Source organism: Uranotaenia lowii, chromosome 2 (assembly GCF_029784155.1).
Source record: "Uranotaenia lowii strain MFRU-FL chromosome 2, ASM2978415v1, whole genome shotgun sequence".
NCBI classification, from domain to species: Eukaryota; Metazoa; Arthropoda; class Insecta; order Diptera; family Culicidae; genus Uranotaenia; species Uranotaenia lowii.
The window spans coordinates 144,317,762-144,331,563 of record NC_073692.1 but is presented as its reverse complement, the minus strand read 5'-3'; the positions used below and the strand labels follow the sequence as shown (position 1 = coordinate 144,331,563).

At 42.3% G+C, this 13,802-nt stretch overlaps 1 protein-coding gene across 1 annotated transcript; it reads right to left on the bottom strand.

Moving 5' to 3' along the window:
• Positions 1–5,722: 5,722 nt before the first annotated feature.
• On the bottom strand, positions 5,723–8,031 carry LOC129745391 (uncharacterized). The gene is made up of 2 exons (XM_055738448.1): positions 7,233–8,031; positions 5,723–7,091 (listed from the first exon to the last, which is right to left on the bottom strand). Exons 1-2 carry the CDS (start codon positions 7,714–7,716, stop codon positions 6,067–6,069), a joined length of 1,509 nt encoding a protein of 502 aa, XP_055594423.1. The 5' UTR covers positions 7,717–8,031; the 3' UTR covers positions 5,723–6,066.
• Between the last annotated feature and the right edge of the window lie 5,771 nt (positions 8,032–13,802).

Below are 13,802 nucleotides of genomic sequence, written 5' to 3'. Positions count from 1 at the left end.
GTCTGGTTGTATGCCACACATGGCCGTTGTCGATTCAAATGCACTCAAGAACATGGGCCACTCGAGTGGGTCCCCGGAAAACTTGGGGAGGTCTCTAGAGACAACTTGACGCGCCGCCAGTTGCTGTGGCGTAATCATGCGACCTGTAGCATGAGGAAATCCTTTACCCAAATCTGCTGACACTGTTGGTGGGACTGTAGGCGGGTGCTGCTCGGATGCTTGCCAAGCACACGGCTGTACATTCAAACCAAAGTTCGGATGCCTGACTTGGTTGTTGATAAAGACTCCTCCCTGAGGGTGCGCAAACTGATAATCAGCACCAGATGACGGCATGTCAGGAATATTCGGAAAATACATCGCCCCGTAAGGGTTATTCATCACTGGAAATCCAGGGAACTGCGACGAGCTCGGCGGTGGCAATATTAGCGGATTCACTGGTACAGGTGGAACTGGATTCCGAGCCACTGGCGGAAAACATGGATTCGAATCAAGATAATTGCTCCTTGGGCCCGGTACTATAGCTGGGGGAGGATTTCTCACTGGAATCTCTGCTTGTTTTGGCACAGTGCTTGGTTGAATCTGTTGACCTGATTGAATAACTGCTTGCATTCTTTGCCGCTCCTCTCGCTGTTGGATGACGGGATGTGGGTTCGCACTTGGAGCCACTGTCTCGGGTTTCTGCTGGACTGGGGTAGAAGTATGCACAAATCCGCATTGTTGTTCCACCCAACCGGCGATACTTCGATGACTTTTTCCTCCTACGCTACGATCACATCCTTCATTGAGCTCTTCCAGAGCTATTTCTGCTTCTAGCTGCTGCTTTCTAGCAAGAAATTCGCGATCCCGTTCCGCTTTTTGATCCTCCAAATCCTTTTGCTCTTTCAGGTGCCTCAAACGAAGATGAGCAATAGCATTGCCTGAGACGACTGATCCGGCATTCGAATTAGACGAGGATTGAAGTCTTCCGAAATTTCGATCGTCCTGTCTCCCACTAATTGGACCGGTGGTATTATCATCACGATCGGCCGCGCGAGCAGAAGCAAATGTTGTGCGTGCTTCGGGCGAGTTTACGTTGCCGGTTTGAGTCGAATTAACTGCGTTGTGACTAGCTACGCATCTGCAGCAGAGCCAGCTTCGATCGGCTATTGTAGCCGTAACACCGGCGCATCCATAATGTTGCCATTGGGAACACTCGTCACAAGCGACCATGCTCTGCGCTGAATCCGGGCGGCGACATGTCACGCAGCTGTACAGCTCTCCGGTAGGGCCTTCCATCATCGGTTCCAGGTTTAGGTTGCTCGTTGCAGCTTTATTTTCGAGATTTGTGGGAAATAAAAACTGTTCCGTAGTACGTTGTATGCGAACGAACTCGACTGTAAATACATTTATTATTAAATGGTGATAATGTAAACAATCTTTTATGAACTTACAAATAAGTTTCGCCGTTTACCCTAAGCTCTAGCTCTGGCAACCCTAAACCGTCGGATATCACCGGCTATTTGAAGCTAATGGACGAAAATCATATTTATCATCGGGTACAAAACAAGTATTCTTGCGTACTTACGCTTTTTCTTTCCTACCGCTCTAATTGAGCTCAACCCGGTACACCTAACCGGAACAACCGAACGGTCACTCAAACTATCAAAGGAAATACAATATTTTAGTGGCAAATTGCGCAGTAAGGAATTTCTATCACCTAACCTCTTCCGACTCACTAAACCGCGAGCACAAAAATCACGCGCAACTGGCCAAATAGCTTCCACCTACTATAAAAAATACATTAAAAGATGATCAAATAACTAATGATCAAATACATACTGTTTTCGCTAAAAACAAGTCACTACAAACTAATTAACTGCCAGGTCAAGAAAAACGTGTCGCAGTTTCGATCAATTTTCTAACAATGACAATTCTTTTTCGGCGCCAACGCGTTGACGTTTGTCCGATCCCGTACCAAGGTTGCCAGTTCTACTAACACCACCGTTCAACGTGGGAGTTGGTTTGGAGCTCAAGACCATGTTTCGTCGCCTTTCGTGGTACTTTGGCGCTTGGTCGTAAGGATTCGCCAATAAAAGTCAACTGTGGACCACGTGCTTCGATCAACATAGTGTGTAGACTGTGATATCGCTACCAGTATCAGTAGAGCCCGCCATTAAGTGGTTAGCAAAACCGCTGCTCTCCCTACGGTTCACACACACATACACAGCCGTGTCAACAGAGGCCACAACCTGAGCTATCCCAAGTTGGCCCCTGCCACGTGCTGTCCGTTGTCGGTCTGGAAAAGGCTGAGTTGCTCCGCGTTGTGTCCAGGTCAAGACACCAACCATCCCGTGCATGTGACTGCAGATGTGCATGATTCGAGTTGTAAGCTGAAAGAACTAGGTCAGATTAGTCTTAAGAGAAATTTATGTGTTAGCAATAAGAGCGAATTTATACTGCGTGACGTCACCTAGGGAACAAGCCAAAATTTTGAATATACAGCAGTAGAAATTACGACACAATTTGTCTCGCTCATTTGATGTGTGTGGGGTTTTGGTGGAGATCGTCGGCGATTGTGCTTTCTGGGGTTGCGTGGGATGAGATTTTGATTTGGTCGCTCAGTTGTGGGTGTTGCATCCCCTTCCATGAAATATTAAGAGTTAGGGTCGCATCTTGGTTAGTCGGAGGCTTAAGCGAATGAGATAGAACAACTATTCTTTTAACTAGCCCGCCTTGAGATAAGTCTTTTGCCGGGACGGAAAGCACGCATCAACAGCCTCTCGGGTTCGGGAGTGGCGCTTAAGCTGTTGATAGCTCGGGTACAAGGACATTCGTTACACCGTTGTTGTTGTTGAATACATGAGAGAGTCTCATACGGTATTCTCGTTTTCGCCACTCGATAGTGTTGCACCGTCCCGACCAAAAATGAGCATAAATCGAGTTTTGCCCTAGACTATGGTTGGTGTGCGTGTGCGTAAAATCGGCAATATCAACTATAAACATCAAGCTGTCAAAAACCCATTACAGCTGATATTAAATATCCATTTAGAATATTAGTAGCCTGGGTAACATATTCTATATGTGAAATACAAATTTTAAAGTTGTTTTGATAACTTTTGCAGTAGTTTTCTGTGAATTCTTAAAATATTTTGTAGTAACTTTTCATTTAATATTAAATTTTGTTTCTCTCTGAAAGGACGCTCGACGTTCCTTCCCAAAATTCGTTAACTGAATGACGCATTAAAATGAATGCAACACGCCAGAAGATTAAACACATGCTTTTTCATTTATACCTTCTCATTCACCGCCAGCGAACACGATGCCAACAACAGTCGTCTCGCTCCCACCTCATATTTCTATTGATAAGTTCACGCACAAATTTCGCAAGAGAGTCAGACTTTCAACGTTCCATATTATCTCTCGGAGCGACCACTCGGCTCTCAACTTTCTGTTCCTTTTTTCCGGTTACACACTAATACTGTTCTGGTCATTTATTAAAATATACAGAACTCATTTTATGATTCATTCAGCTACTGTATACTACATATTTCATACGACGTAATGAAAGCTCACTTGAGATTTGCTTACATCGGAAAGCACGACCTGTCAAAATTCACGATAGTATTGGTGAGGGCACAAGCAACACTGAATATGTTCAGAGTTTGCCACCGTCTACATTCTGGTGCACCACTCATCGTGAAAACAAGCACGAAGACAGCAAGAAGTACACTACCGGTAGTTTTGCACCGGTAAAACTGAACCAAAACGAATACGGAATTAGCATACTTCTATATCAGTGTCTCGTGAATGAAAAGGCGTCATTGGCCCTAATTTTGTGCCGCCCGTGAGGTGACGATAGCCGAGTCACCCAAGTCACTTGATTCCAAGAGTCGCTTTAGGTGAGGAATGTCACTTCGGATGCCGTTTGTGATTGAATCCCTGTCACTTTCACTTACATCGATTATCGGAATAGGGTGACTAGAGTCCGGAGGCGGTAAGATGATTCGACTATCATCACCTCACACGCCTCACACACCTCTCCTGAAGGCTCATAACGTCTCAACAATTTTCTGGCCGGATTTGGCCTCATGCCACTATTCCAAGGACGTGCTGAAAGGTATGCGGACAATAATTTCAATTTTGGGCCGAAAATGTTTAACACTCTCCGGTGCTTCGCCCCATCGAGAAGTACTGGGCGATTATGAAGCAGCACCTTCTTAGACGACCTAAGGTAGTGAAGACAGTCGAGGAACATGCAAAAAACGGTTGATTCACAGGTTGTGCAGAATCCTGTGGCCTGGGTTAAGGCCAAGGTGCGGGCATTTGCGTATGGACTGTAAATGAAATACGAGTAAAATGGAAAAGTGAAGTTTAATAGTTATTATTCAATCCCTGAAAATTTGATGGCAATCGGATGAAACTCGAATTTTGCGAATCAATTTTGTGTGTGGCAATTTCATCGTGGACACCCTTTAGTGTGGACTAGCCTTTACAAAGATCCTTCTTATATTTTCCTACCCGCCTAGCGGAAACATCTTAATCAATTTGTTCTCCCTGTTGTCCACCAGTGGACCATTGCGATCACAGTATACCTGCGTATCTATATTGACTTCGTAGTGCCATCCAGTGGATAGTAGCACAAACTTCTTTTTCGAACACGTCGCACAGCTTTTCGATAAAGCCAACTGGTTTTCATTGGCAAAACCAATAATTTTACTTGGAAAAATGAACATCTTTTGCAATCACATTTATAACTTTTAAAAGTATTGCGGAACCGATTAGGACACATTTTAAACCCTAGAAATGTATTTATATCTTAAAATGTTGTGTCGAATGTTAAAACTGACAGCTTACTATAATTTTTGATTTTTCTGATAATATGAAGTCTCTGTAAACTCAAAAAATTAGAAAATTGTGTATATGTTCTTGGAAACCTTACATTTTGCCAATTGAGTTCCAGTATATCCCCATTCTGATCGAACCTACACTTTCGAGTTTGAATGGAGTTCGCCAATAGATGTACAAAATTGATCGAAACATTGAATAAACGAAATCTACTGTCCACCAGATCACTTTAACCAAAACTTAAAAGTTTAATACGCTACTGACATCTAGTTAACAGTAGAGTAAAGATAAGAATATTTTTAGATGATTTTTCAAACGGTAATTCAAAAACTGAGTCAAGGTTCTTAGAAACAGGCGCCACCGCCCGTGGCCTAGAGGATATCGTTCAAGTCTTCTAGGCCAACGGTCATAAGATCAATTGCCGGTCACGGCATACATAGTACACATTCTGTGGGTTGGTGGTTTTAGCATTTGTAAAATGCTAGCCATCATATCCTCGAAAGATGTACGCTTAGTGTTAAGTTAAAGGAATCTCTTCGAGGAAACGTCAAGTTTCATTGAAATCCTCTATCTTTATATTTAATTTTCACATACCCGGGCTAAGTGATTTTTTACAAACTGATGTGAGAAATCCCTTACCGATTTAACTAAACCCTAACATTAGAATCAAAACTAACAGTAGAGTCGCTGCGTATAATATGGCTCCCCCTTCTACTTACATAGAATAATTAAGTGGATACACCCGGTAAAATGAAACTTCCCAAGTTAATGCCTTAATAAAAATATCTATGATAAGAAAAAACTAATATTCGATTGGCTGAGTTTTCCAAGTGGCGATGGCGATGGTACCTCGAGGGATGTCATGGAGGGAAAGAAATGAAACAAGCCAACTTATCTGCTTTCACTTAGAGCAACGTGTATTGTAATACATAACATAAGGAAGATTTTGGGCGTACCAGTCACGGAATAACAAAACTAAAAGTATTACCATTACGAGTTAAGACATAAAAAATAGTAAAGGATTTCAATTGTTGCTGTTTCGGCGATCTCAGCGTTAAAAAAGCAACATCTTGCTGGTGACTTTAATATGATCCTGCGGGAAAGGACGAATCGGTGTGAATGGTATGCTTTTGAAGCGCCTTCTACTTGAACAAATATTTCTTCCAAAACACTGTAGAGTTACGTTTTACATTTTCTAGTAAACACATCAATTTTTGCTCTGCACTTTTGCTACAACACGACTTATATCGCCATCATTTCCTGAAACGATTTCAGGTACGCCTCGTGCAGCTTTCGCACAAAGTCGGGATCATGTTTCACTAGATAGCTGATCGCCTGAATGAGCTGAGCCTGGGTTAATGGCTCGACTGGGGCCAAACCACCCATCGGGAAGAATCCGGGCGGCGGTTGATGGTTGTTGTTGTTGGCATTTAAGCTGTTGGCTTTTGACAGCAAGCCGGATATAGAAGTGTTGTTGCTACCGTTGGCGTTGTCTTTCTTGATAGCTGCGTTGGCGAACAAATCGTTGAGCCCCTTGGAGGCCGACCCAGCAGTTGTTGGAGTGAACATAGTCGGTGGCATCAATGCTGGTTTGCCACTGCTGGGTGTGGTTGGGTTCAATGTTGAACCAGCCGAATTATTCAAGGACTCGGACTTTTTCAACAGCTCATGTAACGGTTGTTGTTGCTGATGACGCAATTCCAGTTCGCTGATTTCAATTGGTTTTGTTTTTGGAATTGGTTGCGCGTTACTTCGCACCGCTGCCAAATTAGTGGAACTTAGAAACGTTGCCAGTGGTGATGTACCCAGTTCTGGTGCAGGGCCAGTGCTCACTGGAATACCCATCATTTTGAAGTTATGCTCCAGATCGATCACTTCGGGTGTCTTTTTACCCGTTCCTGGAACTCCTTCTTTCTGCGGGGTCGTGGCTCGGTGCTGCTTTTCAATCTGCTCGAGTGTATGTACCGGATTGGTCATGAGAGTTTGGAATAGTGGCACTTCGGATGCGGCCGGTTGTTTGGCAGCAGCAAAGAAGTTAACCACACTCTGCGGTGTTCCTTGATCGGCCACTATGTTGATTGCCGTTGAAGGATTCCGATTGAGCAGAACCGGCATCTCCTGTTTAGGAGGAACAACCGGTTGATTTATTACTGGCGGAGGTTGGTGCTGCTGCTGCTGCGGGATTACTGGTAATTGCTGCTTCCCAGTGCTGTTGTTGAAATCTTCCTGCGCCTTGGTAAGCATGCTGAAAATATCGACGTTGGTACCTGAAAGAAGTAAAGAATGTATGTTTTTAACGGAATGGTAAATTTATGTCCGGATGTTAGGTTTATTTTGTCCTAGGAGGTAACGGACCTTCAAAATGTTTTACTGGGAACTGAAAAAAAGAACTTAAACGTTAATCTCACCTCCACCGATTACGGTTCCATTGGATGGCTGCTGGGGTTGCAGTGGCTGTTGCTTCTGGCCGTGCATCTCCGTAGTGTTAGGTCGTTTCGGCTTCTCGTTCTTCTTACAGTCGGCAACTATGTTGTCGATGATTTTTCTGATCCGCTCACACTCGGATTTATTGTAGAACCAGAACCCCCGGATACGCGACCTTTCGTTACGGTACAATAGAAACGGTGGTTGAACCTGAAGTTCGATTTGACCGTTTAAAGGTTCGACCAGAGAGTTGGTGTTCAGTCGGTTGTTGATAAAGATGCTATGATACGGTTCTGCACTTCTTCGGTAGATGAACAGCGCACCTTCGATGTCCGTTTTTTCCCACTCGTTTTCGGTGTTGAATGTGTAAAATGCGACGTGGGCAGATGAGTTGACAATGTCCTTCGCGTAGGGATCAGAGCGCTGAATGGCAACTAAGTTCATACGTAGCTCGGTCTGATCGGCCATTACTTTCCCACAAATGCTTTCGGTTTCAATATTTCTACACACGATTGTCCACTAGAGCCAACCAGAGTGCTTCTTTTGCACAATCGATTTGATTTCGCTCTTCTCCAATTTATTTTCACCAACTGGATCACTTATTTTACACAAGAAAACACGCGAATTCGCCCCAATCTTAAGCGTAACAAGACTACCCCGGGAAAAACGGGTTGCAGAGGGCCACACAAAAGGATCTCTTTTGCATAAACGCAAAAATTGCAGTCGCGTTCCTCTTGCCGTCGTCGTGCTGCTGTTCTGTTGGATTAAAGATGTAAATGTGTAAAGACCAGCCCTATGATTAAAAGCCTAATTAATGCGACATTTTCTTCTATAATAAATTTAACTTGGGGAAAACCGTTTCGAAGCGAAAATATCACGCTTCAAAATTTTCTATTTTATTTGTTTTAAATTACAGTAAATGACAATTTAAACTTAAACTATTAAACTATAGTTCAATAAAATGTAGCAAGGTTGGTCTTTGTACCATAACATCTTAAGCGTTCAACGCTTCCCGCATCATCAATGATGGCCGATGATGATGATGTTTCAAACTGAAAAAAATCTGCTGTCAAAATGCGCTTGACAGTTACACGATGAATAAATATAGTTTTTTTTTTCGTTCCAGGAAACCCTCAGCGCTAGTGCGCACGGGCATTACTCAAAAATGTGAGCCATAGGCGGTCATAAAAAGAATTTTAAAACTTGAAGGTCTGATCAAAAAAGTAGGTCCTATTTTGTTCCTGGGATTTTCATCATTTGGGATGATTCAAATCTAATTAAAGAAGGTTCTTGAAAATTAAAATAGCCAACCACTGATCTGTTTTCCACCAATTTCATTTTGTTAAATTACTTGAACCACAGATGAATATTTACTGTAACTGATTTGAAATGTAAGGGCAACTTGAAAAAAATTGTCCGGGCAAGCGAAATGAGCTGTGAGTCTATTTATATTTCTTAACTTTAAATTAAACATTGAACTCCTTCTTCTTCTTGTTTCTATTTGTCGATTTTTAGCACGAGTAGACTTATAAAAAAATTCCTTAACCTAGATTGGCAGCGGTGGGATTCGATCCTCGGTCGTCCGATTATAAACGAAACACGCTAGCCATAAGTCTAAACACAGACACGAATGCCATGTAAATGGTAAAATGTCTTTAATAAAAATAATAATAGAGTACAGTTTTATTTCCGGGACCATTGTGGACTGTGCAATCGGGGCACAGGTCAGACGGAGTGAAAGCTCGACGATACAGAAACGGCCTCCCACTCCGTGGTGGGATGGAGATTGCTCGCGCGCGCGATCTGAAAAGTGCAAGGCGTTTGTTGAGTTTCGCAGAACCGGATTGCCAGAGAAGTTCCATCGTTACTTGTCCTTGGAACGCAAGTTCAAGAACTTGATCAGGGGCAAGAAACGGGGGTACTGGCGGCGATTCGTGGATGGGTTATCTCAAGAAACGTCTTTGCACACGCTTTGGAGAACGGCACGAAACATGCGAAATCACACTCCTTCGAACGAAACTGAAGAAAGTTCAAGTCGATGGCTGATACAGTTCGCGAAAAAGGTCTGCCCAGATGCAGCACCAGCTCAGAGACACTATCGGGATACAGAGAATAGTTCCGAAACGGAGGATCAATTCTCGATGGTCGAACTTTCACTTGCGCTCTGGTCTTGCAACAATTCAGCTCCCGGACTGGACAGAATCAAATTCAACTTGTTGAAGAATCTGCCAGATACCGCTAAGAAACGCTTGTTGAATTTATTCAATAAGTGTTTGGAGCTGAACATTGTTCCGCATGACTGGAGACAAGTGAAAGTCATCGCCATCCAAAAACCGGGAAAACCAGTTTCTGATTACAACTCGTATAGGCCGATTGCAATGCTCTCGTGTCTCCGGAAATTGCTCGAAAAAATGATTCTCTTTCGGCTGGATAAATGGGTTGAATCAAACAATCTGTTGTCAAGTACACAATTTGGATTCCGTAGAGGCAAGGGTACGAACGACTGTCTAGCATTACTTTCATCAGACATTCAATTGACGTTTGCCCAAAAAGAGCAGATGGGGGCAGTATTTCTGGACATCAAAGGGGCATTCGATTCGGTGTCCATAGAAGTGCTATCTAGTAATCTTAACTCTTGCGGACTTTCACCAATTTTGAACAATTTTCTATATAACCTGTTGTCTGAAAAAATCATGCATTTTAGCCATGGAGAAACCAAAGTTGAACGAATTAGTTACATGGGTCTACCCCAAGGCTCATGTTTAAGCCCCCTGCTATACAACTTTTATGTCCGAGAAATCGATAGTTGTATGGCACAAAATTGCACGCTACGACAGCTTGCGGATGACTGTGTTGTTCATATCACAGGTAAAACAGACACTCAAATAAAACCTCCGTTACAAGAAACTCTAAATAATTTATCACATTGGGCCAGGAATCTAGGCATCGAGTTTTCGCCTAGTAAAACCGAGTTAGTAGTTTTTTCAAGGAAGCATTCCCCTCCTCAAATAGAGCTCCTTATGATGGGTAGAACTCTAACTCAATCTCTTAGTTTTAAATATTTGGGTGTCTGGTTCGACTCTAAATGCCTCTGGGGAAAACATATTAGGTACTTGACACAAAAATGCCAAAAGAGAATCAATTTTCTTCGAACGATTACTGGAACCTGGTGGGGTGCTCATCCACAGGACCTCATCAGGTTATACCAAACAACGATACTGTCGGTCATAGAATACGGAAGCTTTTGCTTTGGGTCAGCCGCGGATACCCACTTGATTAAACTAGAACGAATACAGTATCGTTGTTTGCGTATTGCCATGGGTTGTATGCAGTCGACACATACGATGGGTCTCGAAGTACTGGCGGGAGTAATGCCGTTGAAAAACCGGTTCTTCGATTTATCGCTACGTTTCCTAATTCGAAGTGAAACTATGAATCCTTTGGTGATAGAAAATTTGGAAAGGCTTATGAATATTAATTCGCAAGTAAAATATGTCAATAATTATAAAACTTTTAGGCAATTAGAAATAAATCCTTCTTTATTAAATTCGGACACGAGTCACTTTTACCCGATTAGCAGTTCCTTAATAAAATTCGATCTGTCCATGACCGCTGACATCCGTGGAATACCAGATCACGTCCGACCCAACATCATTCCTTCAATCTTTGCTTCAAAGGTACGTGAAATTGATCCTTCAAAAATGTTCTTTACTGATGGTTCTAGAATCGACAACGCGACTGGCTTCGCAGTGTATAATGAGGGCTTTGAAGCTTCGTTTAAGCTTCGAGAGCCATGCTCCGTTTACACTGCTGAGCTAGCCGCTATTTACTGCACCTTGGAACACATTCGCACTCTGCCCGCAGACCACTATTTCATCTATTCGGATAGTCTCAGCTCCGTTGAGGCAATTCGATCGATGAAACTGATGAAGCGCTCTTCCCATTTCTTGCTGGAAATTTCAGGGGTATTGAGCGCTTTGATCGAAAATTCGTATAGGATTACCTTAGCCTGGATCCCGTCTCATTGTCTTATACAAGGCAATGAGAAGGCGGACTCATTGGCTAAGGTGGGCGCGTTACAAGGTGAAATCTTTGAGAGGATAATAACTTACAACGAATATTTTTCAATACCTCGCACTTTAGCGATTAACGCTTGGCAGTCTAGCTGGGAGAATGGCACAAAGGGACGTTGGCTCCATACGATTATCCCTAAGGTTCCGACGAAGGCATGGTTTAAGCATTTTAACATGAGTCGCGATTTCATTCGCGTGGTTTCTCGGCTCATGTCAAATCACTGCCGGCTTGACGCGCATTTGTTTCGTATACAACTAGCTACAAGCAATGTTTGTGTTTGTGGGGATGGCTACCACGACATTGATCATGTTGTGTGGACGTGTGAACGGTTTGATCGATCGAGGGCTTGGCTACTGGATACCCTTAGGGCCCGACGTAAACCACCTGGTGTTCCAATTCGAGACATCTTGGCAAAACTTGATCTTGAATATTTGTACCCTATCTACAAATATCTTAAAATGTCTGACTCGGTCGTTTAGTCCTCTTACCTTCACATCTTTCCCCCTGTATATGTACCCTATTAATCTTGGATTCGTTTAATTAATAGAGTAACCTCTCATGCGATGGGTCCGACAAACTCTACCAGAAGGCTGGCCAGGAAGACGATCGCCTGGAGTAGCTATCGGAACCTCAGCTACAGAAAGCCACCAGCGTACCCAGATGGAAGATTTTTATAGTGAACCCTAAACGTTCCCCTTTCCTCTCCTAAATTAAATTATAATCTAACAGTTGAGTCGCCGCGACTATTACGGCTCCCCCTTCTACTAACATAGATAAGTTAAGTGATACACTCGGCAAAATGAAACTTTATAAGTAAAATGCCTTAATAAACAAACCTTTGATTAAAAAAAAAAAAAAAAAAATAATAATAATAATAATAAGTCTAAACGCCCGCCACAGGCGACACGTATCAACGTGAAATCGTCTTCAGCGAATTTTACTATTTGGCTCGAAGAAACTCTCTTGTCAACTGGCAGCGCAAATGGGACGAGGATGAGCAGGGTCGGTGGTTCCACTCGATTATCCCAAAGGTAAGCCTTAAACCATGGTTTAATAGATTGAACTTGAGTCGGGATTTTATTCGTATATTTTCCCGTCTCATGTCCAATCATTGTTCTTTAGACGCGGTACTCTATCGTTTTGATATTGCTGGCAGCAATCTATGTGGTTGTGGCCAAGGTTACCATGACATCGAGCATATTGTTTGGTCGTGCGAGGTCCATCTTGTCGCCAGAACGAATTTTATAGACTCCCTTAGGGCCCGAGGAAAACCACCCTATGTTCCAGTGAGAGATGTGCTGGCTGTGATAGACTTGGACTACATGTTCGAAATATATCTTTTCCTTAAAGCTATTGATCTTCGTCTATAATTCTTTTTATTTTCACATTTCCCTATCTATCTTCTATCTTTTCTTCAAAAAGTGAACTAGATATAAGCACACAATTGTAATCAAACAAAACGAGTTTGGCTCCTTAAAGCCTAAAGGTATGAGCCGTTTCAAATAAAGAAATTACAAAAAAAAAAAACGCCCGCCACAATTCTTTCAAAAAATCAATGTCTGAATATGAAAACTGAAGAATAAACATTTGCAACGCACTTTTAACATTTTTAACATTTAACTAAATGTAACAAAAAAGTTATGATGTCACCAAAAAAAAAAAAAAACAAAATAAAATGTGTAAAGTTAGTTAAAAATCAGTTCAGTAGTTCCCAAGGCGGGTATATAGTAGGTGTACTGATCAGCCCTATTTCCGAATCAGCCATGCTGGTTTTCCAAATTGGCTACCATGGACACGTTGCGTTTGTTTACAAACAATTATTTGAGATCTGATTTCGTAGTTTCATTTTCACATCCCCTCACGCGTTTTCGCTGTCGGTAAGTGAAACGATTGGTGACCTGAAACAGTATTACTAGCTGATAGTCACCCGGCAGTTAGTTCCGAAGCAGCTTCCGGGGGAGTGCAATTGATGGCTAAGTTTGTGGCTCTCGATGTGAAGAAACGACGACAGAAGAATATCAGTTTGATATGGGTTTAATTCTCAGTCAGCAGTCGAAGCAGAACACCATCGTACACAGCTCATAGACTCGAAGAGCAAGAAAAATATGGGGAATATTGATAGAATCAGCAACAAGTGTGGTGCGAGAGTATGCTAGTTTTTTTTTATATTTTTAATTAAATGAAACATTAACATTTCATCGTTTTAGGTTTTCAGATACAAATTCATAAAAGTTAAAAAAAAAACATATGGAAATTGCGTGAGTAACTATTCCCAAGGATTCGTTTCCATCGGAAATTTTTACCTGATGAACGCTGACCGGAACTTGAACTGTTAAATTGCCGTAGGAAACATATGAATACGGTATGGTGATGCCGCTAGTGACTAAGTAAAACACCAATCAATAATGAGTTTCTATGCATGTTCCAAATCAGAAGGCAAAATAAAAATCCGGAAAAGGAGACATTCATGTAATGCTTGT